At 38.8% G+C, this 27,793-nt stretch overlaps 1 protein-coding gene across 9 annotated transcripts in view; it reads left to right on the top strand.

Moving 5' to 3' along the window:
* Nucleotides 1-27,793, top strand: part of CHM (CHM Rab escort protein) — a 555,159-nt gene that overhangs the window by 250,978 nt on the left and 276,388 nt on the right. For 3 of the 9 annotated variants that reach the window (XM_056808971.1, XM_056808973.1, XM_056808975.1), the window contains one exon: nt 15,532-19,266. In XM_056808971.1, coding sequence (XP_056664949.1) covers nt 15,532-15,738 — 207 coding nt within the window. In that variant the 3' untranslated portion in view covers nt 15,739-19,266. Of the gene's footprint in view, nt 1-1,012; nt 1,136-15,531; nt 19,267-19,426; nt 27,602-27,793 lie in introns of those variants that run through there. The other 6 variants (XR_008914554.1, XR_008914556.1, XR_008914555.1 and 3 more) reach the window with 4 other exon arrangements.

Genomic DNA, 27,793 nt, shown 5'->3' on the forward strand with positions numbered 1-27,793 from the left:
ACTTTCTCTTCTTTCACTCAACTTAAATGTTATTTGGATTCCCAGCTAATCACTCAACAGATTTGTTCTCTCTAAAGTTACAAATGATCCTTAATTGACAAAGCTAATATTTTACCTCATCTTCCTTAACCTTACTACAGCATTGAACAACACCCTTTCTTCCTGGATATCCTCTTTTCTGGATTTTAAAGATTCTGCTTTTTCTTCATTTTCCTTCTATCCCTTTGATAGTTTCCTTTCCTGGATCATCATCCATATTGTGTTCCCTAAATCTGGGTGTACCCCAAGTCTTTGACTCAGCCTATCCTCTTCTCTTTCTCTCTACATCATATTGGTGATCTCATCAGCTCTTATGGGTTCAGATATTATCATTAGATTATTGCCTTTATATTTTTATATATTATTATTTTGTTCCATTCTATATTATTATATTTATTTATATTCCCAGACCTAGTATTTTTCCCGAGTCTTAGTTTTGTATTGTCAGCTGCCTATTAAATATGTCAAGCCAAGTGTCCCATAAAGGCCTTAAACTGAACATATCAAAAACTGAACATATCTTTCTTCATCAAATCTACCCCTCTTCCAAATTTCCTTTGGCTATCAAAATACCACCATCCTTCTAACTCTAGGTTTGCAAGGTTGTTGTTATCTTTGACTTTCCCTTCTCCATATATTTTATCTAATCAATTGCCACATCTTATTTCTATTTCCACAATATCTCTAATCAAATCGCTTTTCTTTATTTACCAGGCTACCACCCTCATTAAAGCCTTGCTTGTTTTTTACTTGGATTATTGTAATAGCCTTCAAACTGGTCTCTTTCCCTCAAGTCTCTTCAGTTAGATTTAAATTAAAAACTCCAGGTACTTATTCCCATAGAGTTTGTTAACAATCACTTGAAATAGAGAAAGCAGAAAGGCATAGATTTAAAGTCTCTTTTCTACTCTAAGTCTGACCATGTGTAGATCCTCCCAGACAATTCTCTGTCCATCTCCCTTGCTGCATTCAGGGAAGAAGAGAGAGATCGGGTCACATCTACACCTTTTTATTCACATTCGTGGACACAGTGCTGGCACACAAAATGGGATGAACCAAGTCGGCAATCCAGGAGGGGAAAGGTGATGAAATTTCCTCTACCCAATCGCCCCTGTGATTCTATTGGGAGATGAGCATGTTGAAATCTCCCAGATTTACATGCCTAGTCTCCCCAATGAATCATTTCACATAACCATCTTATACCTCTAAAGATTCTGACTAGAGGTGCATAGCATATTGCACTTTACAAAGGGGAAAATATAACAGTATGGGGATAAGAGTGAAAGAAAATAATACAAATACCAACAACATGGAAATGGGTTTGAAGCAAGGACACATGTGATACCCAGTGGAATTGTGCGTTGGCTAGGGGAGGGGCAGTGGGAGGGGGGGAGGAAAAGAAAAGGATCTTTGTTTCCAAGGAATATTGTTTGAAAATAACCAAATAAAATAATGTTTAAATTGGGAAAAAAGATAGTCATTATTATAAAATTTAATGGAGAACTATATTTAGTAATATGTAACTATATTAAATATAATATTTATTTAAAAAGAATGAAAGGAAAAAGGAAGAAAACAAAAAAGGATTGATCGATGCATTGACAAAATGCTAATTAGGGGGCATTCCCCTTTGGTATAAGAATTTACTTTCAGAATAAGTATGTTCAATCCCCTCCAATTTAGTTCATTATATCCTAAAGTTCATTCATCTTTTGATGCAGCATGTGGTTTCTGCAGACATCCTTGTGGCACCTTCTCCAAAAAGATCCACTTTCTTGATTCAGGATGTTGGCGAGTATCTTTTCCTGAAATTTCTCCAAAAGATTTTAAACCTTGGATTTTAGGATAAATTGCACAATCCTCCCCTGAGGAAAGTGTTGATCAACACCAGAATCATCCTGGGATACATGGCTGAGTTATGAGGTATATGAATCAATTGTCAAAAGAAACACCCCCCCCCCCAAATGTCCCAAATAAAAGAGCAAAAATTAAATTCTGGATAAAATTAAAATTAAAAAATAACAATGTTTACATGTATAAAATTCTGAGTAATAAAAAGAATAAACCTGTAACAGATACTTGAATCACCAGCAATGTCTAATAAAAGTGGTTTTTCTCCCACAAGCCCGTAGGACAATTTCAGCAATATAACACTTTACCCATCAGCAGCAAGGACTACAGAACATTGCCAAATTATAAAGAAGGAACTAGGTTCTGAGTTAAAAGGGAAGTATATTTCCCTGGTCTGATTTTACCTTCAATCTCAGGGATAGGGGAGCCAAAATGAAAGCCAAACTAAGGTACTTGTTGGAAATGTGGCATGAGGGAGTCCTGTGTCTGAAGCTGTCAAAGAGCCACTTCCTTGAACCTCAAAGCAAGTCCTCTGTCTTTGCACAGATTCTCATCAATCCCACAGGGATTATTGGTCTTTGCTTCCTGGCTCTGTGCAGTGGATCTTTTGTGATCCCTTCTTCTAAAATCAGACACAATTATTAGTAAAAGTCCCATAATACTTAACAATCAATGACAGGTTTCCATATTCTTAAGCTTTTGGGCATGCATTGATATTTAAGGCTAATTGTAGACTTCTCCTTCAAAATAAAAAATATTAATACTGATTTCATGTACTTCAGGTATAAAAAAATAAGAAAAAATCAAATATCCTATTGCAAACATAAAGAAAAACAATAATAATAATTTTAAAAATCATAAATTCATAGTTCACATTCCATATGACTGTGTGTTAGCCAAGCAGAGGCAAAACACAAAGGTTTTTCACTCAAAAATGAGTTCTATTTCTTTTGTAACTTGGCCATCATCCACAGTGCATGTACATGATTTTTTTCACCAGGTAACAAACAGCTTTTTTAAAAACAGTTGTACAACAATTAATGCAGATTCTAAGAAGTACCAAAATCCCTCAAATCATAAGAGCCCATTTTATGACAATTGCAAACAAATTCATTCCTTGCAGCCATGAGAGGTTCCAAAAGCTATCATTAGGATTCACATGAGTCTCTATAGCTATTTGTGCGTCACTTAAAAGCATTTGAAGCTTATGTATATTTGTTAGAAGTTCTTCATATCTATTTACATAAGAACAACAAGACTGATTAATAAAGGCACATGTACCTCCCAATTTGGCTGTGAGCATGTCAAGGGCCAGCTGATTTTGCAGAACTGTTTTTGCTAAGGAGTCAATCTCTTCCTGTAGATAAGAGTTGGCCTTAGTGGTTTGGGAGATGGCTTGAGCTGTATCTTTTTTTTTTTTAATATATTTTATTTGATCGTTTCCAAGCATTATTCGTTAAAGACATAGATCATTTTCTTTTCCTCCCCCCAACCCCCCATAGCCGACGTGTAAGTCCACTGGGCATTAGATGTTTTCTTGATTTGAACCCATTGCTTTGTTGATAGTATTTGCATTAGAGTGTTCATTTAGAGTCTATCCTCTGTCATGTCCCCTCAACCGCTGTATTCAGGCAGTTGCTTTTCCTCGGTGTTTCCACTCCCATAGTTTATCCTTTGCTTATGAATGCTGTTTTTTTTTCTCCTGGATCCCTGCAAGTTGTTCAGGGACATTACACCGCCACTAATGGAGAAGTCCATTACGTTCGATTATACCACAGTGTATTTGTCTCTGTGTACAATGTTCTCCTGGTTCTGCTCCTCTCGCTCTGCATCACTTCCTGGAGGTTGTTCCAGTCTCCATGGAACTCTTCCACTTTATTATTCCTTTTAGCACAATAGTATTCCATCACCAACATATACCACAATTTGCTCAGCCATTCCCCAATTGATGGGCATCCCCTCGTTTTCCAGTTTTTGGCCACCACAAAGAGTGCAGCTATGAATATTCTTGTACAAGTCTTTTTGTCCATTATCTCTTTGGGGTACAGACCCAGCAGTGCTATGGCTGGGTCAAAGGGTAGATATTCTTTTGTCGCCCTTTGGTCATAGTTCCAAATTGCCCTCCAGAATGGTTGGATCAGTTCACAACTCTACCAGCAATGAATTAATGTCTCTACTTTGCCACATCCCCTACAGCATTCATTACTTTCCTTTGCTGTTATGTTAGCCAATCTGCTAGGTGTGAGGTGATACCTCAGAGTTGTTTTGATTTGCATCTCTCTGATTATAAGAGATTTAGAACACTTCTTCATGTGCTTGTTAGTAGTTTTGATTTCTTTATCTGAGAACTGCCTATCCATTTCCCTTGCCCATTTATCAATTGGAGAATGGCTTGATTTTTTGTACAATTGATTTAGCTCATTATAAATATGAGTAATTAAACCTTTGTCAGAGGTTTCTATGAAGATTTTTTCCCAATTTGTTGTTTCCCTTCTGATTTTAGTTACATTGGTTTTGTTTGTACAAAAGCTTTTTAGTTTGATGTAGTCAAAATTATTTATTTTACTTTTTCTGATTCTTTCTATATCTTGCTTGGTTTTAAAGCCTTTCCCCTCCCAAAGGTCTAACATGTATACTATTCTGTGTTTACCCAATTTACTTATGGTTTCTTTATTTATGTTTAAGTCACTCACCCATTTTGAATTTATCTTGGTGTAGGGTGTGAGGTGTTGATCTATTCCTAGTCTCTCCCACACTGTCTTCCAATTTTCCCAGCAGTTTTTATAGAATAGTTGATTTTTGTCCCAAAAGCTGGGATCTTTGGGTTTATCGTATACTGTCTTGCTGAGGTCACTTTCCCCCAGTCTATTCTACTGATCTTCCTTTCTGTTTCTTAGCCAGTACCAAATTGTTTTGATGACTGCTGCTTTGTAATATAGTTTTAGGTCAGGGACTGCAAGGCCCGCATCATATGTGTTTTTTTTTCATTATTTCCCTGGATATCCTTGATCTTTTGTTCTTCCAAATGAACTTTGTTATGGTTTTTTCTAAATCAGTGAAGAAGTCTTTTGGTAGTTCAATGGGTATGGCACTAAATAGATAAATAAGTTTGGGTAGGATGGTCATTTTTATTATATTGGCTCGTCCTATCCATGAGCAGTTAATGTTTTTCCATTTGCTCAAGTCTAGTTTTAGTTGTGTGGCAAGTGTTTTGTAGTTGTGTTCATATAGTTCCTGTGTTTGTCTTGGGAGGTAGATTCCTAGGTATTTTATTTTGTCTAAGGTGATTTTGAATGGGATTTCTCTTTCTAGTTCTTGCTGCTGAGCTGTGTTGGAGATATATAGAAAAGCTGATGATTTATGTGGGTTTATTTTGTATCCTGCAACTTTGCTAAAGTTATTGATTATTTCAATTAGCTTTTTGGTTGAATCTCTAGGATTCTTTAAGTAGACCATCATGTCATCCGCAAAGAGTGATAACTTGGTCTCCTCCTTGCCTATTTTGATGCCTTCAATTCCTTTATCTTCTCTAATTGCTACTGCTAGTGTTTCTAGTACAATGTCAAATAGTAGAGGTGATAATGGGCATCCTTGTTTCACTCCTGATCTTATTGGGAATGCATCTAGTTTATCCCCATTGCAGATGATATTAGCTGTTGGTTTTAGATATATACTGTTTATTATTTTTAGGAACGACCCTTCTATTCCTATGTTTTCTAGTGTTTTTAATAGGAATGGGTGTTGTATTTTATCAAAGGCTTTTTCTGCATCTATTGAGATAATCATGTGGTTCTTGCTAGTTTGCTTGTTGATGTGGTCAATTATGTGGATGGTTTTCCTAATGTTGAACCAGCCCTGCATCCCTGGTATGAATCCTACTTGATCATGGTGAATGATCCTTCTGATCACTTGCTGGAGTCTTTTTGCTAGTATCCTATTTAAGATTTTTGCATCTATATTCATTAGGGAGATTGGCCTATAGTTTTCTTTCTCTGTTTTTGACCTGCCTGGTTTTGGAATCAGTATCATGTTTGTGTCATAAAAGGAGTTTGGTAGAACTCCCTCTTTGCTTATTATGTCAAATAGTTTGTATAGTATTGGGATTAACTGTTCTCTGAATGTTTGATAGAATTCACAGGTGAATCCATCAGGCCCTGGGGATTTTTTCTTAGGAAGTTCTTTGATGGCTTGTTGGATTTCAATTTCTGATATGGAATTATTTAAGAATTCTATTTCCTCTTCTGTTAGTCTAGGCAGTTTGTATTTTTGTATATATTCATCCATTTCTCCTAAATTGGTGTATTTATTGCCATATAATTGGGCAAAGTAATTTCTAATGATTGTCTTAATTTCATCTTCATCGGAGGTGCTATCCCCCTTTCCATCTTTAATGCTGTTAATTTGCTTTTCTTCCTTCCTTTTTTTAATTAGATTGACCAGTACTTTGTCTATTTTGTTTGTTTTTTCAAAGTACCAGCTTCTTGTCTTATTTATTAAATAAATAGTTCTATCACTTTCGATTTTATTAATTTCTCCCTTAATTTTTAGGATTTCTAGTTTGGTTTTCTGCTGGGGGGTTTTAATTTGATCGCTTTCGATTTTTTTCATTTGCATTTCCAATTGATTGATCTCTGCTCTCCCTAGTTTGTTAATATAAGCATTCAGGGATATGAATTTACCTCTGATTACCGCTTTGGCTGCATCCCAAAAGGTTTGAAAGGATGTTTCGCCATTGTCATTTTCGTCGATGAAATTATTAATTGTTTCTATGATTTCTTCTTTAATTAAACGGTTTTGGAGTATCATATTGTTTAATTTCCAATTGGTTTTAGATTTGGTTTTCCATGTACCATTACTAATCATTATTTTTATTGCCTTGTGATCTGAGAAGGCTGCATTCATTATTTCTGCTTTTCTGCATTTGTGTGCTATGTTTCTGTGACCTAATGTATGGTCAATTTTTGTGAATGTGCCATGTGGTGCTGAGAAGAAGGTGTATTGCTTTTTATCCCTATTTATTTTTCTCCATATGTCTATTAATTCTAATTTTTCTAAGATTTCATTCACTTCTTTTACCTCTTTCTTATTTATTTTTTGATTTGATTTATCTAAATTTGATAATGGTTGGTTTAAGTCTCCCACTAGTATGGTTTTATTGTCTATTTCTTCCTTCAATTCTCCTAGTTTCTCCATTAGAAATTTGGGTGCTATATTATTTGGTGCATACATGTTGATTAATGATATTTCCTCATTGTCTAGAGTCCCTTTTAACAAAATATAATTACCTTCCCTATCCCTTTTGATCAGGTCTATTTTTGCATTGGCTTTATCAGATATCATGATTACCACTCCTGTCTTCTTTCTGTCAGTTGAGGCCCAGAAGGTCTTACTCCATCCTTTAATTCTGACCTTGTGGGTGTCAACCCGCCTCATGTGTGTTTCTTGAAGACAACATATGGTAGGGTTTTGGATTCTAATCCATTCTGCTATTCGTCTACGTTTTATGGGTGAGTTCATTCCATTCACATTCAAAGTTATGATTGTCATTTGTGGACTCCCTGGCATTTTGATAGCCTTCCCTAATTCTAACCTTTTCTTCTTCGGCTCTACCTTTTAGTCCAGTGATTTACTTTGAATCAGTCCCCCTTGTCCCCTCCCTTGATGTTTCCCTTTTTAGTCCCTCCCTTTTTGTTCCCTCCCCCTCCCCCCTCTCTTTCCCTCCCTTTTTGTTCTCCCTCTCCCCCTCCCCCCCCTTGGTTTTCCCTTCTCCCTACCCTTGTTGGTTAAGATAGAATTCAAGATCCCAATGGATCTGGATGTTTTTCCCTCTCAGAGTTGATTTCCTTGAGATTGAGGTTTAAGTAACCCCCCCCCTCTTCCTCTCCTTCTTATAGGAGTTTTCTTCCCCTCCCCTTCCCATGTGAATCTTTGTGTGAGAAAGATTATTCTATTTGGGCTTTCTTTACCCCCTATTTATACATTACATTTTCCCCACATATTAGTATACATAGATTGATATAAATGTAATCCTTATAGAAGAGAGTTTGAGTAAAAGAAGAAGATAACATTTTTCCTCTTTCCTTAATATTTACCTTTTCAGGTATTCCTTGCTCTTTGATTTTCGGTATCAAACTTTCCACAGACCTCTGGTCTTTTCTTTGCAAAAAGTTGGAAGTCTTCTATTTTGTTGAATGCCTATACTTTCCCTTGGAAGTATATAGTCAGTTTTGCTGGGTAGCTGATTCTTGGTTGGAGACCCAGCTCTCTTGCCTTTCTGGAGATCATGTTCCATGCCTTACGATCATTCAGAGTAGAACTTGCAAGGTCTTGTGTGACCCTGATTGGCATTCCTTTATATCTAAATTGTCTTTTTCTGGCTTCCTGTAGGATTTTTTTCTTTTGTTTGATAGCTTTGGAATTTGGCAATTACATTCCTGGGAGTTGTCTTTTGGGGGTTTAGTGTAGAAGGTGTTCTGTAAGCTCTGTCAATGGCTGTATTGCCCCCTTGTTGTAGAATCTCTGGGCAATTTTCTTTGATTATATCTTGTATCACGATGTCCAATTTGGTGTTTATTTCTGGCTTTTCTGGGAGTCCAATTATTCTTAAATTATCTCTTCTCCCTCTATTTTCCAGGTCTGTCACCTTGTTGGTGAGATATTTTATGTTCTCTTCTAATTTCTTGGTATTTTGGCTTTGCTTTATTAATTCTTGCTCTTTTACACGATCGTTGTCTTCCAGGTGCCTGATTCTGACCTTTAAAGCCTGGTTTTCCTTTTCAGTTTCGTCACACCGGTTTTGTAGATGCGTGAATTTCTTTTGCATTATTTCCAACTTTTCCTCCCAGAAGGCTTCCATTGTTTTGGTCATTACTGATTCAAATTCTTCATAGGTTTGTGGAGAGTTTCCATTTCCTTTGGAAGGTTTTGTAGCATTTTCTTGTATATCATCTTCTATCTGCTCTGTATTTTGTATTTTGGCTCCATAGAATGTGTCCAAAGTTGCCCCTTTCTTCTTATTTTTCTTGGTATTTTGGGGCTTCTGTGGTTCTTTGGAGTTTGCCATCTCTGAATGTGGAGGATTAGCTTTTCTTATCTCTGTCTGGTGTTCAGAGGCTTTAGTCCTGGGCAGATTGTCGGTTCTATGAACTTTCCCTGGGTTAAACTGAATATGCCTCACTGGAACTGGAATGGAAGGGTCAGACCACGAGGCCACACTCTCCCCTGGCTCTCTGGGTCGGGTTGCTTTCCGGAAGTTGCCTTCAGAATAGCTGGCCGTGAGGATGTTTCGTTGACCTGTGGGGGGATGTGCTGAGGCTTCCCGGAGCTACGAGTGCAGGGACTTTCACTGAGACTTGGATAGCAGGATCCAGCCAGTGAGGCTATCTTGCCCGCCCTGAGGGTTGCTCTTGTTTCGACCATGCTCTCTGCCGGGGGAGCTCCGAGGGCAGTGACTTTCACTGGGACTCTGATAGAAGGCCCTGAGGGTTGCTGTTGTTTGACCCTGCTCTCTGCCAGGGGATCTCCGAGGGCAGTGACTTTCACTGGGTCTCGGATAGAAGGCCCTGAGGGTTGTTGTTCCGAGGACCCTGCTCTCTGAGCCGGGCCGGGCTGCGGCTTCCCGGAGCCTTGGACTCTGCGCTCCTACCCCTGAGGTCCGAGTGATCTCGGGTTCTGGCTTTTGAGTGGGGCCGTACCTTTTGATCCGGGTCCAGGTCCAGGAGGAGGGTTCCCAGGGTCTGTGCTGTTGATCGTTTTGAATTTCGGCGCCTTAGGAGCTTATAGTTTGAGATCGGTCGGGAAGGGTTTTCCGGAGATCTGAACTTTAGCTTTCTCTAAGCCGCCATCTTAACCGGAAGTTCTTGAGCTGTGTCTTGAGCCAATATTTCAACCTCATCTGAGATATTTCTAATAGAGTCAATTATTGCCATCATTCCAAAATTTAGCAGGAGAGTTCAGAAAAACCTCTGTACTGCTTATGAAGACTTTTTGGGTCTAAAATACCACCAAAAATCTAGATTTCTGGTAGAAGGGTAGAGCAAGCTGAAGACATACAAATATAAAACTGCTCAGAGGTCACCAGAACCCATGGGAAATCCTCTCTCCTTCTAGATGAGATTATAAAACCATCCTGGGTCACCAAGTCCCATGGGAAATCTTCCCTCCTCCCTGATGAGACTGTAACAGTTGTAAAAGGCATCTTTTTATATGTCTCACCCATTGCAATGTGGAGGTGAGGAATACAATAGTAAAAATCACTTCTAATGTCTCATCCATTACATTTTTATAAATGTGGAGTTGGGGAATACAATAGTGCTGTTACACTTCACTCTCTCACTCATGTACTTACTACTAAATGGACCGTTAACTCTTGTTACACACAAGTCAAAAGTTAGGAGAATCAGTTAGAGGTAGTGGTGCTCCTAGATATCACAAAATCACTTCAAAAGACCAGTTAAAATCAATTGAGATTTTTAGCTCATTAAGTTCTCCAAAGGTTACTGATACAGGTTGTAACCATTTTGATGGAGTCCATCCATTATCACCTATGTGACACTTAACTAAGGTAAAAAGGAGCAAAAGGCCTTTTAGGCAACATGTGACCTCCTTGTGTTGCAAGCTGTGGTAATATACCTCTGACTTAACCACAGAAAAGTTTGTCCAACTTGTCTATGGACTTTTATAATGGTATTTTCTCCAGTCCAGTCATAGGAGGGGGGTACAAATAAAAACAGTGTATCAGAACATATAGTTAATAGCCAAAACACATTAATTGAAAGTGACATAGTGTAATGGAATGTTATAGTGTAATGGAATGTTATAGATTAGATTATTATGTGAATGTAAAAACAAAATTAAATCTTAAAACAATCAGCAAATATAATATATGTTACAGGATACAGTCACTCAGTGTCAATAGAAGGTTTAACATGTGAGCAATGGATCCAAGAGTCATTTGATCCAAGTTTGATAGCTGTTGAAGTGGTTAACAGGAAATTACATACATCTTGTATTTAGCATTGTGTTATAGAGACCTTTTCATTATGGGGAAGGGAACAAACTGAAACGGTTAACATCAATAAGGCAATGGGTTCCAAAAAGGCTTAAAATTCACCTCCAGACGCTTTGAGGTCCCTTCCTCTCCCGAGTACCATCATTCATCTAGATTTCATTGTCCACACCTCTGGAGTCCCCCATACTGAGAGGAGTTCCCACACTGAGTACAGATATTTTAATTTGCCTCATTTGAATTACTATTCCTCCTATTATTGTTATTATTCCTTAAGCTACTATTTCTATTTTCCTAATTCTGCTTCCTACAATTCATAATTACGTGACCTACATTTCCACAAAAATAATGTTAGTGGTTGCTTCGTGGATTCCTATAAGGGATCTATGACTTCGCCCTGTTTTGCTTTTCCAACTGTTTCAGTTAATGCTTTTATTTCTTTCCTTAATGTCTCCACTAAATCAGTGTTCTTTTTATCCTTCTGTCCCTGTTTTGCAGTTAATTATTTTATTTCCTTCCTTAATATTTCCATTATATCAGTGTTCTCTTTCTCCTTTTCCTCATGTCCATCAAAAGCATAAACTGCCACTCTTTTTAATTCATCGAGGTCCATATTAGGCCAATTTGGCAGCTAGTCACAAAATACTTCTTAACAACCTTACAGCTGTTTTTTTTTCTTCCTTTTTTTTTTTACGAATTGTATCCTGATTTGTCTAATATCTCTTTCCATAGAAAGGTCTAGGTCCATATATCTGCCTGCCAGCTCAATAAACCTATTCATAAACTGAGATGGGTTTCCATTATCTTCCTGCATTGTATGTTCAAATTTATTCCACGTACCAGGCCTATCAGAACAAGTTCTCATTGCTTTTAGTAATGCATTCCTAGCCTGGGGTAGTTGTAAATAATCCTCCTCTGAATTTGGATCCCGTTTGGGATCTTCAGTTGCCTAACAAATTGTTTCTTCTTCCTGGCCCTGATTAACAAGAGAAAGAATCTTATTTCTTTCCTCTTCTGTTAGCAAGCCTTGGAGCAAATCTTCCACATCAATCCATGTGTAATTATACATGCAGAAAATGCTTTCAACCTTATTTATGACTACACTGGGCTCATTTTCAAAGGAAGGAGGTTTTTTCTCTGAATTTCTCAATGTCTTATGGAGAGAAAAGTGTATGACGTCTAATGTTCACTAAGTCCCCTCATTTATTATAAGTTGGGACATTACATAGAGGGAATAGGCCTTTATTTGAATCATCTGTGATTGCTGCAGCTTGGCTTGTTGTTTCAGTTGCAGTTTGGATTGTTTGGGTTGTAGTGGAATGGATAAGGGAAGGGGAAGGAATAGGTAAGCGGAGAGGGAGAGGCAGGATGAAGGGAGATTGAGCAGGGTGACAGTAAGGGTGGGGAGAAGAAGAGACAGGAGCTGAACCAGTAGGGAAAGGGGAGGGGGACGGAGAGGCAGGGGGAGAATTCAAGCCAAGGGGAGGAAAGGGTGGGTTTGGGAAGTAGACAGAGAAAAGCAAGGCAAGAGAGAAAGTGACCAGGGCAAGAGGAAGGGTAGGTAGGGCAAAAGGAAGGGTGAGGCAGAGACTGAGAAGGCTTAGATGATGAGAGGAGATAGATAAATGGTACCAAAGGAGGTGTGAGAGGGGCATGGAAGGTGGGGGTGGGGGAAGTTGAAAGGATGGTTTGGGTCAGCAGAAAAAAACTTCCTTACAGTCAATGTGGGAGGATGACAGGGTGCTATTCTTGCTAGATTTAATCAAGGGTTTAAGATGAGTGACTGAAGGCATTATGCCAGAATAGTCTGGATCCAAAGAAAGAATGGCCTCCTCTCTGCAAAGCAATGAGGGGCTGGGTGTGGTTGATTTATCAAAATGATATGCCCACAAGAGCTAGTATTTATCATCTTTGGAGTCTTTATAGTCTTTGGAATCTTTGTTAGTAATGGCGAATTTTAAATCTTTTAAGATCTTGAAATCAAAAGAGCCATACTTTGGCCAGTTAAGGGACTTATCTGTCTAGGCTTTGAAAAGTTTTTTTAACTTCCTTCTTTGTCATTCAAGCCTCCTTAGGAAACACTTGATCGTTCCAACTACATAATATCTTATGTAATGGAGAAACCTCAGACACTTTTACTGGTTTTAATCTATTTGTTTCCCATAATGTCTGGTCTTTAGACTCATTTGAATGGAGGGCAGGAAAAGCCTTGAGTTTTAGCTAAGAGCTCTCTTCCTTCCCCCTTCCTCCAGGGGTAAAAAGCCAGTGGCCATGTGCTTCCAGGTGGGAGTGCTGAGGCACTAGCTGAGGGGGGCCTAGACCCTTTATTTGACATTTAAAGTCTTTTATATTATGGCCTCCACCTATCTTCTCAGTCATATTAAGCAGTATTCTTCTTTCTACACACAGTATAGCCAACCACACTGATCTTACTTGTCTTTCCACACTGTATTGTACTTCTTTGCTTTTGCAATGGCTGTCCTCCAGCCCTGAAATGCACTCCCTTCTGAGCCACATCATCTAGAATCTCTAATTTTTTCAAGGCTTATGTCAAGAACCACCTTTACATGAAACTTTTCTTGGCTTCTGTAACTGATAGTACCTTTCCCCCAAATCATCTTGTACCTATTTTATATATATTTTGAATATAACTATGTATGTCTAAGTTGTCTCACCCAAGCTAAACTGTTTCACTTTTGTCTCTGGATTCCTAATGCCAGGCATAGTGCACTCAATGATTGATATTGACTCCACAAGACATTCTCCTTCTTTCCTCATTGAATATAGTACTTGACTCAAAATATTCCTCTTCCTCTTCTGCCCTTATTGTTGTTTGTCCTTCATTTTGAAGAGAATCAGTGACATCATGGGGTAATGTCTTTTGACTGATGCATGAATTGTATGTAAGGAAGGCCAAGTTGCAGAGTTGTCAGTCTCATTCTCTCTTCCAGAATCATTGAAGTCCAGTAGCAAAACAAAAGTCAGGCTGACTGTCAATGGCCCTAGATGCATTGGAGGACTTTGGCCCCCTTGATGTCTGACCAGGCTCTAAGCTCTTCACAGTACCCACTCCTGCTTCCTTCATGGCTATTGGAATAGATTGTTCTCATTTGCCTACTCTTCTGGGAAAAATCTTCACATGCTTGGGGTAGACAGCTTAACTCCTATCAGTTACCCTTAACCTCATTTAGTTTATCTGCTAAGACAAGTAAGCTGGGGTGTGGCTGCTGTGTTCTATATTTTCTTGAAACCACAGGGGACAGGTGGACACCAAAGGTGGATGAGCCACCCTGAAAAGGACTCCCAGCATAAGAAGCAGGGGAACTATCCTTTTTCATCTCACTGTCATCGTCCACTCAAAAATTCCCTTGGCCCTTTATGTACTTGCTAGAACCTGGGGTAGGTAGGTGGCACAGTGGATAAAATGCTACACCCAGAGTCAGGAAGAGTCATCTTCCTGAGTTCAAATCCAATTTCAGATACTTACTAGCTATGTGACCTTGGGCAAGCCACTTGATCCTATTTGTCTCAGTTTCCTCATCTATAAAATGAGCAGGAGAAGGAAATGGCAAACCACTCCAGTATCTCTCCCAAGAAATCCTCAAATGGGGTCGCAAAGAGTTGGACATGACTGAAAATGACTGTACAACAAAAGAACCTGCACTTACTTTATAGCTGACTTTGTATGTTGTTTGGAAGTCAAGAATAACTTCTACAATATGAAAAAGCATTAATAACCCTTTACCAAGATACGGTGAAAATGGGTATATGAGTGAGACATAAAGAGTGATACCATAAGCAAATTAGGAGAGCATAGAATAGTTTACCTTTCAGATTTATGCATAAGGGAAGATTTTGTGGCCAAACAAGAGATAGAGAACAATAAATGAACAATTTTGATTATATTAAATTTAAAAGTCTTTGTACAAACAAAATCAATGTAACTAATATTAGAAGAGAAACAACAAACTGGGAAAATTTTTTTTATTTTATAAAGGTCTCATTTCTCAAATATATAGATAACCAAGTCAACTTTATAGAATACAAGCCATTCCCCAGTTGACAAATGGTCAAAGGATATGAACAGGCAGTTTTCAGATGAAGAAATTAAAGCTCTCTATGATTATATGAAAAAATATTCTAAATCACTATTGATTAGAGAAATGCAAATTAAAACAACTGAGGTGTACCATTTTATACCTAGAAGATTGGCTAATATTACAGTAAAGTGATAAATATTGGAGAGGATATGGCAAAAATTGGGACACTAATACATTGTTACTATCATGAGTCGTGAACTGATCCAACCATTATGGAGGGCAATTTGCATTTTTGTTGACATGTCGAGTGATCTTGAGGTCTTGAGAAATCTGATCAATTTATACCCAATCCTAAGCTCCCGAAAGAGTTGGTGGTTGGGGTTGAGGGAGAGGTGAGATTATGGGATCAGGAAGTGCAGGTTTCATTTACTTTAGAAGAATTAAATATGTTCTAATAATAGCCTAAAATACTATGAGAGGGTTTCTTTCAATGAAATGTATTTTGTTATTGAAATTTTTTAAAAGCATGCATCTGTAAGAGCCTTGAGTTGAATTTGGCTGCAGTTAACATTTTGACATTCCTTCTCTGGATAGGCTGAAGAACTTTTCCAGCTCATCTTGCCAAATGAAGAGTTCTGCCCCCCTCCACCAAATCCTGAAGATATTATTTTCGATGGAGATGGTGATCAACCTGAGGTTCCTGCACCTAAGCCAGATACCACTGAAAAAATCACAGGTCAAGGAGATGAAGAAGAGAAGTCTGCAAAAGAGATGACAGCAAGACAGGAAACCCTACTTTAAGAATCTTACTCAGCATCCAAATTATCTTAATGTGAGAGAAAAATTAGAAAAAGACTAAAAAGTAATAGCCATGCATATTTTTTCCCCAAATCACATATTGAAGGAAACCAGGAGAATTTTTCCCTCCTTGAAGAAGGCATTGTATGAAGTCAAACCACATTTTAAAAACATATTTCTTCTCCTTGTATTAAAATATCAGAACTTTTGAATTACCAGAAATAACAGATATCATTTTCCAGTGCTTTCACTGTTCGGGTTAAGGGACCTGATCAACTGTTGGCTGTTACCTATTTCCTTCCCCTCCCCTCCCCTCCCCTCTCTTCCCCCTCCCCTTCCTCCTTCCTCTTCCCCTTCTTCTCCCCCTTCCCCTTCCCCTCCTCCTCCTCCTCCTCCTCTTCCTCTTCCTCCTCCTTCCACTTTCCATTCCCCTTCCCCTTCCCCTTCCCATTCCCATTCCCCTTCCCCTCACTCTCACTTTGTGGAGTCATTTTCCAAAGGCTTGGATCTTTGGAATACTGAATACCTCCCTGACTTGGTTCCAATTATAATGTTTTCATGAGTGGGACAGCCACATACACATCCATAAGTAAGTATGGTTTAGAAAATCTAAGGTTTATCTTTGCCCCTATGTTGAGGAGTTTTCCCATCTTTAAGAAGCCCCAAGATAAGCTTATTGTTGATGTTTTGCAGAAACTTTTTATACCTGAACTTACTAAAGACCAGCGTTCTTAAGCTTCAGTCTTACTAACTAACCACATATTGTTTAAGCAGAATGCTCTCTCAGTGTTTGAAATATTTTTTGTCAGTAGGAAACTAATAATTAGGATTAGAAACAGTGATGGCTTTGAAAATAAGATTTAGATGTATTCTTGGCACTGAAAGAAGCCATAGCGATAAATGGCAGGAACAGCACTGGACCAACCTGATTGACAGCCTAGAGACAAAGATTAAAACCTTGCTGTGCTACAGCTTTGGGGAAACACTTTAACCTCTCAGTGTCTCAGTTTCTCCTTCTCTAAAAAGGAAATAATAATACCATTCCTTTTGTACCTCATGGAAATACTATTATGATAAAATATATTTGTGTAGAGTAAAAAAACTTACTTTTTCCAGGGGAAAAATGTTCTAAAATTCTTAAGCTCTCTCTTCTGGCTTTTGATTCAAGATGAACAGTTAAATAGCCCCCACAGAAAGGCGACCCTAGGCTTCCTGAGAAAACAACTAGGTCATCTATAACTGCTCTTACTACCATGTACCAAGATTTCAAAATGAAAATGCATCAACTAGATGTATTCATTTCAACACATCAGTTTATTTTAATAGTCAAGAGCATTAAATAGCTCCTCCTCTAAAATATTACGACATGGAAATATGGCTTTGAGCTCTGAGCAAGAAAGGTCATATGTAAATCTAACTCATATTCCTTTTCTCACCAACAAATCCCAAACTAGTGAACAGAACTTTCCAATTAGTCAGTGCAAGGGTGTGTAAAATGGAAAGAATTCTACATCTAAAGGCGAAAGCCAGTTATGATGACATTGCCTGTATGTATAAAAGAAATAGCCAGGGCCAGGCAGATGCCCCCCACTTGGGGGGCAATATTTAGTACCTCTAGATTCTAGTATAAAAAAATTTGAACTTCATTGGAATGAGATTTGACCTGTTTACTCTTTTTCTCTTCAAAAAGCCATCACTACATAGGAAAACACGTGTTTCAGTGTACCTTAGCTATTACTTGTCCTTGAATTTCCTGTTATAGGAATCTTCAAGGAAGAAAGCTGGTGCTTTGATATGTTTTCTCCCTGGGAAGAGGGAGAAGCAGAATAGTATGAATCTGCACAGGTATTTTTGAAGCCAGGAAATATAGAAGTCTTAACCCCTTGCCCCTCGAACTTTCAAGGCTATTTGCTGCCAGTGAATAGCCTTCCTTATCTGAGTGCAGAATCTTCCCTGTTCTGTTCTTCTGATGTTAACATATCATGAATTTCAGGTGTGGTAGAATTCCCTTATAACATGGCTTGTTCCATGGTTTTAGTCTTACAATAAGTCAGATTGAAGCCCTTGAAAACCAACTACTGCATGCAATGAAAACCTGATATATCTCTCTATATGTAACCCTGTTAGTCTTAGGGCTCCAGGTTTTAGTTTTGTCCCTAGACTCTAGCAATATAAAAGGGTTCTCCTGTATGTGAATATTGGGTCTGAATACAAATGCAGTAGGCTGCACTAATTTCCATCTTTTGCTTTATTTTATTAAATCATCTTAAGTTAGCTTCTTAACTACAGTACATAAATTTATGCAAACCATATACAAATCAGGGTAGCCCCAGATTGTAGGAAAAAATCATAGTACTATACTTTTGGTTCACTCTGTAGAGCAGTTTAGGGTGCACCATAGGGAAGAAAGGCTTAACTCATGCCAAACCCTAGTTTAGCACTTCCTGAAGTGCTCAGCGAGGATTACTTGTGCAAGGGGGCTCCCTGAGTCTGCTATACAATCTCCCACCTGTTGTCAAAGTATGAAAAGATTACAAATCTGGCCCATGTTGACATCAAACCTTGTTATGGACCTTGATCACCTCATTGCATCACCACCTTGTTGCATCTGAATGTATTAGAAGTTATTCTTTTGGGACCTCTGAAGTCCTACCAACAAATTTTGGTTCAGGGTGAATTCCATGTGTAAAAGGTTTGTTATAGAATCTACATTTTCATCTATAGTTTACTACATGCAGTCTGTATCAGTTTTTAAGAAAGTAAAGTTATACATAATTAAAAACTTGAAATGGTTCATGAAAAGTTTTGAAACACCATTTTTCAGGGACTTAATTTACTTCACATGCTTAAGATAATGTGTTTAGCAAAAAATGATCATGCTGTTCAATTCTACAATTAACATGGGAACCTCATTGCTACTTTTCTGTGTATTCTTCCTACCCCCAGAAGTAGATTTATATCCCTAAGGTCAGATTCTTTTTTTAATCATCGTTATTAATAAGCAGCAAATTCAAGTTTAGATTTTTTTTACTCACATTTATTTTTGTCACATTCATAGCTTTTTTATATTAACACCATTTGTAAAAGCCTAATTAGGGCTTTTTAACTTTTGGGGGGGGCCTGGACCTCTTCAGTAGTGTTGTGAATATGCTTTAATTCTTATAACAATGTTTTTAAATGCATAAAATAAAATATATAGGATTAGGAAAGAAACATACCATATTGAAATATCATTATCAAAAAAGGTTTTTTAAGCTCACAGATGCTAGGTTAAGAACCTCTAACTTAATGAAACATTAGGAAAAGAGAAAGATGCTTTTTCAGTTTCAATTGCAAAATTAGTTATCTTTGCAAAGTAGAATTATCCAATCAGCTGACCTAGAAGAAGGGAGAATTTAGTATTGTTGTTCTTTGTCTTCATTTTCAACTGAGGTTGATGTTCCTGTGTTTATATCAGAAAGTATCAATTCAGGAACTCATTTGCACACTGGAGCAGCAAGTTTTCATAGGAAATAAAGAAAAAATAACCAGCTCTTCTTGCCTTTCACTATCAACCCTATTTCTTTTTATGTTATTCCTTTTGTATTACTATATAATCTGCACCTGAAAATTAAATGTGGGCTTAAAAAAGATTTTTCCCCATCTCATTAGAGCAAATCTTTGTTTAACTTTATATCCAATACATTTCCAGACAGCCGTCCCCTTTATGTCACATTTTGGGAAAATATAGCCAATCTGAGTGTACTTCCATCACTTCAAAAGGAGAACTGATTTCAGGATCAAGGCAAAGAATGGAAGTCTTCATTCTGTTTGAAATTCGCTTCATGGAAGCCATAAAACTTCTGAGTCCTAAGCTATAGCTTTACTTTACGTGAATGCCTCCAAACTCTGCGTGGCAACTTATTCTCTCAGTGGAGGTGAGTCAGAAATATCTTAGTTCATGGTTGTTGAGCACCAAGGGGATTGACTCAGAAGTAACCCTTCACATGCTTTTTTGTACCTAAATCATCTACTGAACTGGCATTTGTTCTCAAATTAAACAGCTCAAGCAGAGGGCAAAATGAAGTTTTCCCATGGATTCCAAGTAGTTCTTAAAGCCTTTTAGACTGGGCCCATTCAGAAGATAGCAGGACTCCATAAAAATCAGCCATTTATCTCTAAGATTATTAATAAATCAAGTTTGAGAAAGATAAGGTTAATTGAATTTTTAAGCAGGTAGCTGAATTATCCTTCAAGAACCTTGGAGCTCATATGATATTCATATTTTTTAAAACAAGTACTTTGATATGTTTGAATTCCTTTTTTTAATGAGAGCCTTTCTTTTAATATTAGTTAATTGGTTTAATCCTGAACATCCCAAATCACACTTTGAAGGCCATTTCCCTGTATTCTTTAATGTATAGGTTTGGCTGTGGGACTGCAATGCAATGCCCTTTCCATATAAGTTGCTATGTTTGCTCTTTCTCATCATGATGATGCTTAGGGCCATTTGACAGGTAATCATTAGAACTTGGATCCATGCAAACCATGGGGTCTTTTCTCCTATCATTACCAGGGGATTTATGTTGGTAACTTGTATTAATGCTAATAGGAATTGCATGTGTAAGTCCTCCTTGTATCAATGGGACAGTTAACCCCTAAAAGAAATATTCCTTTAGAATAGCCAGGGTCCATGAACCCATAAGGAGTCCATGAATAGATTTTTAAGGGGAAGAAGGGGTTTGATGGGAGAAAAAAGGCATCTTTATTTTCACTAATCCTCTAACTGAAATTTAACATTTCCTTCATGTTCTCAAAAGCTCGACTTTGGGAAAGGATCCATAGGCTTTATCCGATGGCCAGAGGGGTCTCTGGAACAAAAAAATTGTTAAGAACTCTTGCTTTGGGGGCAGCTGGATGGTTCAGTGGATTTTGAGCCAGGCCTAGAGATGGGAGAACCTGGGCTCAAATCTGGCCTTAGAAACTTCCTAGCTGGGTGACCCTGAGCAAGTCACTTAACCCCCATCCTCTAGCCCTTACCGCTCTTCAGCCTTTGAACCAATACACAGTATTGATTCTAAGAGGGAAGGTAAGAATTTTAAAAAAAGAGCTCGTGTTTTAAGTTTGACTCTTTTTCTGATAAAGAAAGTCTAACAGACCCATTTGGGTGTCCCATATGTGAGGAAAGCCAGAGAATTGGTGTTTTGAATTTCTATTTATATTTCCATAATGTAATACCATAGGTAACATTATTCCTTAATTATTTTCCACTAAAGGCTTGATTTTCTGTTTAGGTAAGGATTTCTGTTGGGTTTTTTAAGAGATACAAAGTAGGATTTCTTTTGCCCCTCCAAACCTAGCCTTTGCCTCACTGTGTTAGAAAGACAACCCTGAGTTCTCAAACAAAATGTCAATGAAGCATTGAATGCCATTGGACTGAGTTATTCACTGGCGGAAAATCTAGGGCTCTTTCTGGTAGAGAGGACTTCAAAGACAGAGCCTGGTCAATCTCAGAGACCTGTGACCAGAGCTGCCATGGAATGATGATATTTTTCAGCCAAGAAAGCTCACCAAGACCATTTCTTAAGACAGAGAAGTTGCCATCTGTATTGGTGAAGGGAATTAATCACATTACCAAAATCATGGTTCCTTGAAAAGTAGAAAGAATCTGTCAATTTCAAGGCTCCAGCATAAGCAAGGATTTATTTTGTAACCCATGTGTTCAACATTGCTCTTCCACAAGGTTTAGAAGTACTATGTAGGACATTCTACATGAAATGCTTGAGGATTTTGAATTGCTTTCATTTAACTATTTCAGAACATTGGTGTTTGTTTTTCTATGTACATTCCTCCATTGCTGCACAATCACCCTTTTTGATCCTTGTCTTTGTTCTCCCATAGAGCCTGTGCAGAGGCTCTGCGTGGGCTTGTTTTCATTTAATGAGTATCAATGTAGTACCTGGGTTGTTCATCTATTAAATTTCCTCTCTGCTATATAACCAGCCCAACTCCTTGTCTGATAACACCTTTCCTAATCCCTATCCCTACTGTTACCCTGTCCACTGCTACCCAGGTATGGAGGAGCAGTCACACTCTAGAGCATGCCAATACATGGATCTGGGACCATGGTCACAGTTTCATGACAGAAAAGAGTACTTGTGGTCACTCACAGACAATGCAACAGAGTCCTTCACCCAGTGCCAGCAAAGACTAGCTCTCCTGACCAATTGTTTGTCCCTCTTACCATCTATGGGCAGAGAGCTCAAGAAGCCACCACCAATTCACTTGCCCCCAAGGCCTGTTGCTGGTTTGCTGTACTGTCCTCCCCACTTTGACCCCAGTAAGATAAACCTGTCCTATAAATCATCTAAGTTGTCCTGGGATGGAAAATTGTTTTACCATGTCCTTTTGTTGGTTCTGCTGCTCTAGAATTCATTCTGAGGCATTATTTTCAAGTTCTTTGGTGGGCAATTTGGGACAATTCAGGTGAGGCCCCGCCTTTACTCTGACACCTTGACTCCGCCAACAGTTAACACTTTCTTGATCAGTTATCTCTATATGAATCATTAAACTGAAGTCTTTTGGATGATCATGAATCCCATTGCAGAGATCTTAGAATGTTCTGGGTTTTGATGCAGCCTCACAAAAACCTCATTTTGCTGTCTCTCTGATTGTTAATACCGAGTGAAGCACAAGGGAGAAGAATGCCTTTCAAAGATATCTATCCCTGTCATGTATAGGGTATATGAGGGAAACTGGAACCTCTGGAAAGAGAGCTTGCTGGACCCTTTTCAAGACTGTTTTCCTCCTTTGGTGTTCACCTGCCATCCAGCTCTCACCTGTGGCTCAAAGAAGCTATAACTTATGTAGAAGTAACACCCTCATAAACTCTGTCAGCAGATGGGCTAAACCAGGTTGAGGGTAAACAACAAGCCTCAACCTGTAGGTAAGTTATGGGGGTGTCTGCCAAAGGCATGTGATGACTTTCCCAGCAGAGGAATTTGTTCCAATTGCCATGAAGGTAGCTGAAGTGGGCTCTGTGGAGCACTCAGAGCTTGGTCAGATGTCAAAGATGTTAAGGTCATCCACTGCATCCCAAGCCATCACCAGTCACCTTGACTTTTACCTTACCTCTGGACTTAATTGACTCTGGAAGAGAGAATGAGGCTGATGACTTTGTGCAATTCTGCCTCGTTTTAATCCACTCCATCCTCAAGTAAAAAGACATCACCCCAGTGATGTCATGTTGGTCCTCTCCAAGTTTAAGGACATCACTGTCCTAGAAGAGAGCCTAGAAGAAGGTCCCTAGCAGAGACCTAATGGAAAAAGAATGAGTTTCTTGGAATGCTCCTGTGGATGGGTGATAGTGTACTGAGAACTAAGAATATGGGATTCTGATTTAAGTGCCTCACTAAAAGAGGTCTTATCCTGAATACCTGCTTCTTCATATCCTTCTCCAGCACCTAGTGCAGTTACTGAAGCACACATTGTAGATGTTAAGTAAATGGCTGTTGAATTAATGGGATTGATATTTATGACCTTTATTGCATAAATGGCCTTCCCTGTTTCCTTATGCACAAGTCAAGCCTGCAAACCAGCTCTCTTGGAAGTTCCTTCCCTTCTCTTCCCCAAACATCTACCCCACTGACTCACTGACTCACTGACTCCTGCTGTTGAAGGTAGCCAGAGGGCCTTGGCTGGTCACAGGTATTCCCTCTATTGGTGGCATTTTTGACGCATAATCATTTTTCAGTACTCCAAGATTTGACAGTCATTTTTAAAAACCAGTTTTAGCTTTCATTGATCAGTATTTTTGTTCATGAACTTTCATGAACATTCAAGAACTATTCACATTAGCTAATTCGAACAAGATCCAATCTACTTCCATGATCATTTAATTGCTTGTGCCAGTCCCTTTGAAAGTATACAGTCTTCAATTATCATCTGACTACCTGGCAGTCATTTCCAAGGATCCCTTTCCCAGGAAACCCAGCCATAGAGCCAATACAATTCTGTAAACTTTAAGGGCTTCCTATATGGCAGGCTCTAGAGATACAAATAAAAAATGACAAATGGCTTTGCCTTCAAAGTGCTTGCATTGTATTGGGAGTATACATGTGGAGAGGAAACTAGATACAGAATTATTTGAAAATAGAGCATTTGCAATGAGGAGGATTGGGACCAGCTTCATAGAAGAGGTGGCATATGAGCTGAACTTTGAAGGGAACCAAGGATTCTAAGAGGTGGAGATGAAGAGGGATGGGATTCCAGCCATGAAGGTGTAGAAGTACATAAAAGTAAGCTCTGCAGGAAAGATTTTTAATTTTTTATGCTAGCCTCTATCTGTGCCATAATATATATGGAAATGTTTATTTCATTTGGTGTTTTAGTTAAGAATTAAAATAAGAGGGGGCAGCTGGGTTGCTCAGTGGATTGAGAGTCAGGCCTAGAGACGGGAAGTCCTAGGTTCAAATCTGGCCTCAGACACTTCCCAGTTGTGTGACCCTGGGCAAGTCACTTGACCCCCATTGCCTAGCCCTTACCACTCTTCTGCCTTGGAGCCAATACACAGTATTGATTCCAAGACAGAAGGTAAGGGTTTAAGAAAAAAAGAATTAAAATAAGATGGGAGTGGAAGGAAAGACAAAGGCATGGAAGTAGAAAACGAAACGCTGAGTTAAGGGAAAAGTAAGGAGGTCAATTTGGCTGTACCATAGAATGTAGTAATGGGGAGCAATCTGAAGTTAGCCTGAAAGGTAGGCTAGAATCATATAAATGGTTTTAAATGCCAAGCTGAGGATTTTTTTTTGTAGAAGCAATCAGAAACCCCTGGAGGTCCTTGATTGAGCTGGTCCAGTGGGTCATGGGCTTTAGATTATTTTGATAGCTCTATAGTAAATGGAGATGGGAGAGACTGGAAGCCGGAAATCTTTTGACATAATCTAGGCAACAGCTAAGATAGGATGGGCCCTATCTTATGTTAGGGTCTACTCATTTCTCAGTGGCTATTTTGGTACTGAGAGATATACCTTCTAAGCCATTGGGGGAAAAGATCTCATTTAATTAAGCAATGTAAAAGAATTTCTTCATTTTGAAGTTATTTAAGGAATGTAAGCTGTGAAAATGGGTTATATTTTACCTCCCTAGGAAACTTGGGAGCCAGACATTTTCTCAGTAATAGTCAAAACTCTCAATTAAGTTGATAACCTCAGAATTCTCTCTTTTTATTTATTTACTCTTTTTATTAACCTAGGAGGGGCACTTCCCTTCAGTGATGAGTATTCTCATAACTCAGAGTCTCCTTGGTGAAGTAGTCGCACCCTTGCTCAGCCGGCACCCTGAGAGCTGCTCGATTCCTCCTCTTCCCAGGCCCCCAAGACATTTTTTTGCATATCCAGCCACCCAAAACAAGTACATTCTCCCTCAAATCTGTCTGATAATCCCAGGGTCTCGTAGACAACTTGAATTTGCCCTCTTGGCACTTGAACTGGTAAAAGGTTCTCCAACTCTGCCTTAGTGATTCTTAATCCCTCTAGGTCATCATCCACAACCCATCCCCATCCCCCTAATCCTTATGTCTATGCCCCTTGAACCTTCTACCCCAATTCCAACAGGATATATTACCTGTAACTTGTACTCACTGGGCCTTCTGGAACGCCTATTATACAGGAACAAACTTTTCCATCCTAAATCGTTTTCTTTCCCATTTTCATCTTCTGTCTAGCACTGGAAGTTTGTTCCTCCCTGATGGCATAGTCTCTCTGGACACCTTGCCAATATTGGTTGTACCTTTACTCATTCCCCTCTGCTCACTGATTAAGGCAAGGATTTGATAATTTCCTTGTTCCTCTTTGTCATTTTTAGATTTCTCCCCCTTACCTCCATCACTTAGTAAATTTTCTTCCCAATCAAAATCCTGATGGCTACTATCTATAGGCCTCCAGCTCATTCCATTTCCTTCCTCAATGTCTTCAATACTTAGATCACATTTTTTGCTCTCCTTCCCAAATCCTGCCCTTATACTAAGAAATTTCAACATACATGCATACTTATTGACTCTTCTCCAAACACCTTCACCACTCAGTTCCTCAGCCTATTCACTTACCATGACTCACTCTTTCACACACCCCCTCAACTAAACACAAAGATCATTAAAGCCTTGCTCTTGCGATCCCTCACAATTGTACCACCTCCATGTTCAAGAATTCCAAATTTCCTCTTTGTGGTGGCAAAAAAATTGGAAAAAGAGGGGCTGCCCTTCAATTGGGGAATGGCTAAACAAATTGTGGCATCAGTTGGCGATGGAATACTATTGGGCTCAAAGGAATAATAAACTGAAGGAATTCCATGTGAACTGGAACAGCCTCCAGGAATGGATGCAGAGCGAAAGGAGCAGAACCAGGAAAACATTGTACACAGAGACTTATACACTGTGGTACAATCGAATGTAATGGACTTCTCCATTAGTGGCAATGCAGTGACCCTGAGCAACTTGGAGGAATCTACAAGAAAAACAACTATCCACATTCAGAGGAAACACTGTGGGAGTAAAAACACCAAAGAAAAACAACTGCTTGAATACATGGATAAAAGGGATATGGTTGGGGATGTAGATTAAGTGAACAGTCTAGTGCAAACACCAACAACATGGAAATCGGTTCTGATCAAGGACATAAGTAACACCCATTGAAATTATGAGTTGGCTGTGGGAAGGATGGATGGAGGGGAGGGAGGGAAATAATGTGATTATTGTAACTAAGGAATAATGTTCTAAATTGACTAAATAAACTAATTCAAATAGGGAAAAAAGAAATAAAAATTTAAAAAAAGGATTCTGAATTTCTCTTATGAGATCATATTGCCTTTCTACTTTTCCTTACCAAGCCATACTTTTAATCCACATTGTAACCTTTAATCCCTTTACCCCTCAGTTTTCTCCCAGGCTATCTCCCCACTACTAGCCACTCTTTTTTTCCATCTTGACCCTTTGATCAATAAGTTCAAGTCTAACCTGTCCTCTTGAGTCCTTGCCTCACACATCATCTTGCTGATTGTGTCCTGCTAAGACTCCGCCTTGGTTGACTTGACCATTTCCACCGTCACTCCACAGTGATAGCCTTCTCCTTGCCAAAACCAACCTTTCCACTTGCACAAGCAATTTCATTCCTTCCTGAATGCTCCATCAAATTGCTTCCTCTGTCATTCCCATTCTTTCACATATCTTCAAACTTGCCCTGTCTATTGGCTCCTTCTCTACTGCCTGCAATCATGCCCATGTCTCCCCAGTCCTCAAAAAACTCTTATTCGATCATTCCATTCTCTCTGTCATCCTATATCTCTTGTTCCCTTTGTGGCCAAAGTCTTCAACCATCTGCAATAGGTGCTTCCACTTTCAGTCCTCTCACTCATTTGTTGACACTTCACAATCCAGCTTCCAATATAACCATTCCACTGAAGCTATTCTCAAAGTTATCAACCTTTTTCCTACTTATGTAGGAAAATCAGGAGAGAGTGGGGTCATAGTTTCTTAAAAACCTAGAGAGAAGAGACTATCAAGGAACAGAGGGTGATTAAGTGTCAAAGGCTGTGGAGTAGTTGAGAATGACAACTGATAAAAACAGGTTTCTGGGTATCTGTGCGTGTGTCCACATGTACCCTACATCTGTCCCCCCATCCCATTGGGGGAGCCATGTTGGGCAATATCTACATTCCGAGGAAAAACTGGGAGTAGAAACACAGAAGAAAAACAACTGCTTGATTACATGGGTCAAGGGGATATGATTGGGGATGAAGACTGTAAATGAACATCCTAATGCAAACACCAACAACATGGAAATAGCTTTTGATCAAGGACACATGTAATGCCCAGTGGAATTGCGCATCAGCTACAGGAACAGTGAGGGGAGGGAAGGGAGGGAAAGAATATGATTATTGTAACCAAGGAATAATATTCTAAATTGACTTAATAACTTACAATGAAAAAAATCTACCTGTCCTATCCTAACCTCCCCGATGACCTACAATCTTGCTTGTCCAGCTGCCTTTCCTTTTATTTATTTATTTATTTTTGCGTGTTTAT

Source organism: Monodelphis domestica, chromosome X, assembly GCF_027887165.1.
Source record: "Monodelphis domestica isolate mMonDom1 chromosome X, mMonDom1.pri, whole genome shotgun sequence".
Taxonomy (NCBI): Eukaryota; Metazoa; Chordata; class Mammalia; order Didelphimorphia; family Didelphidae; genus Monodelphis; species Monodelphis domestica.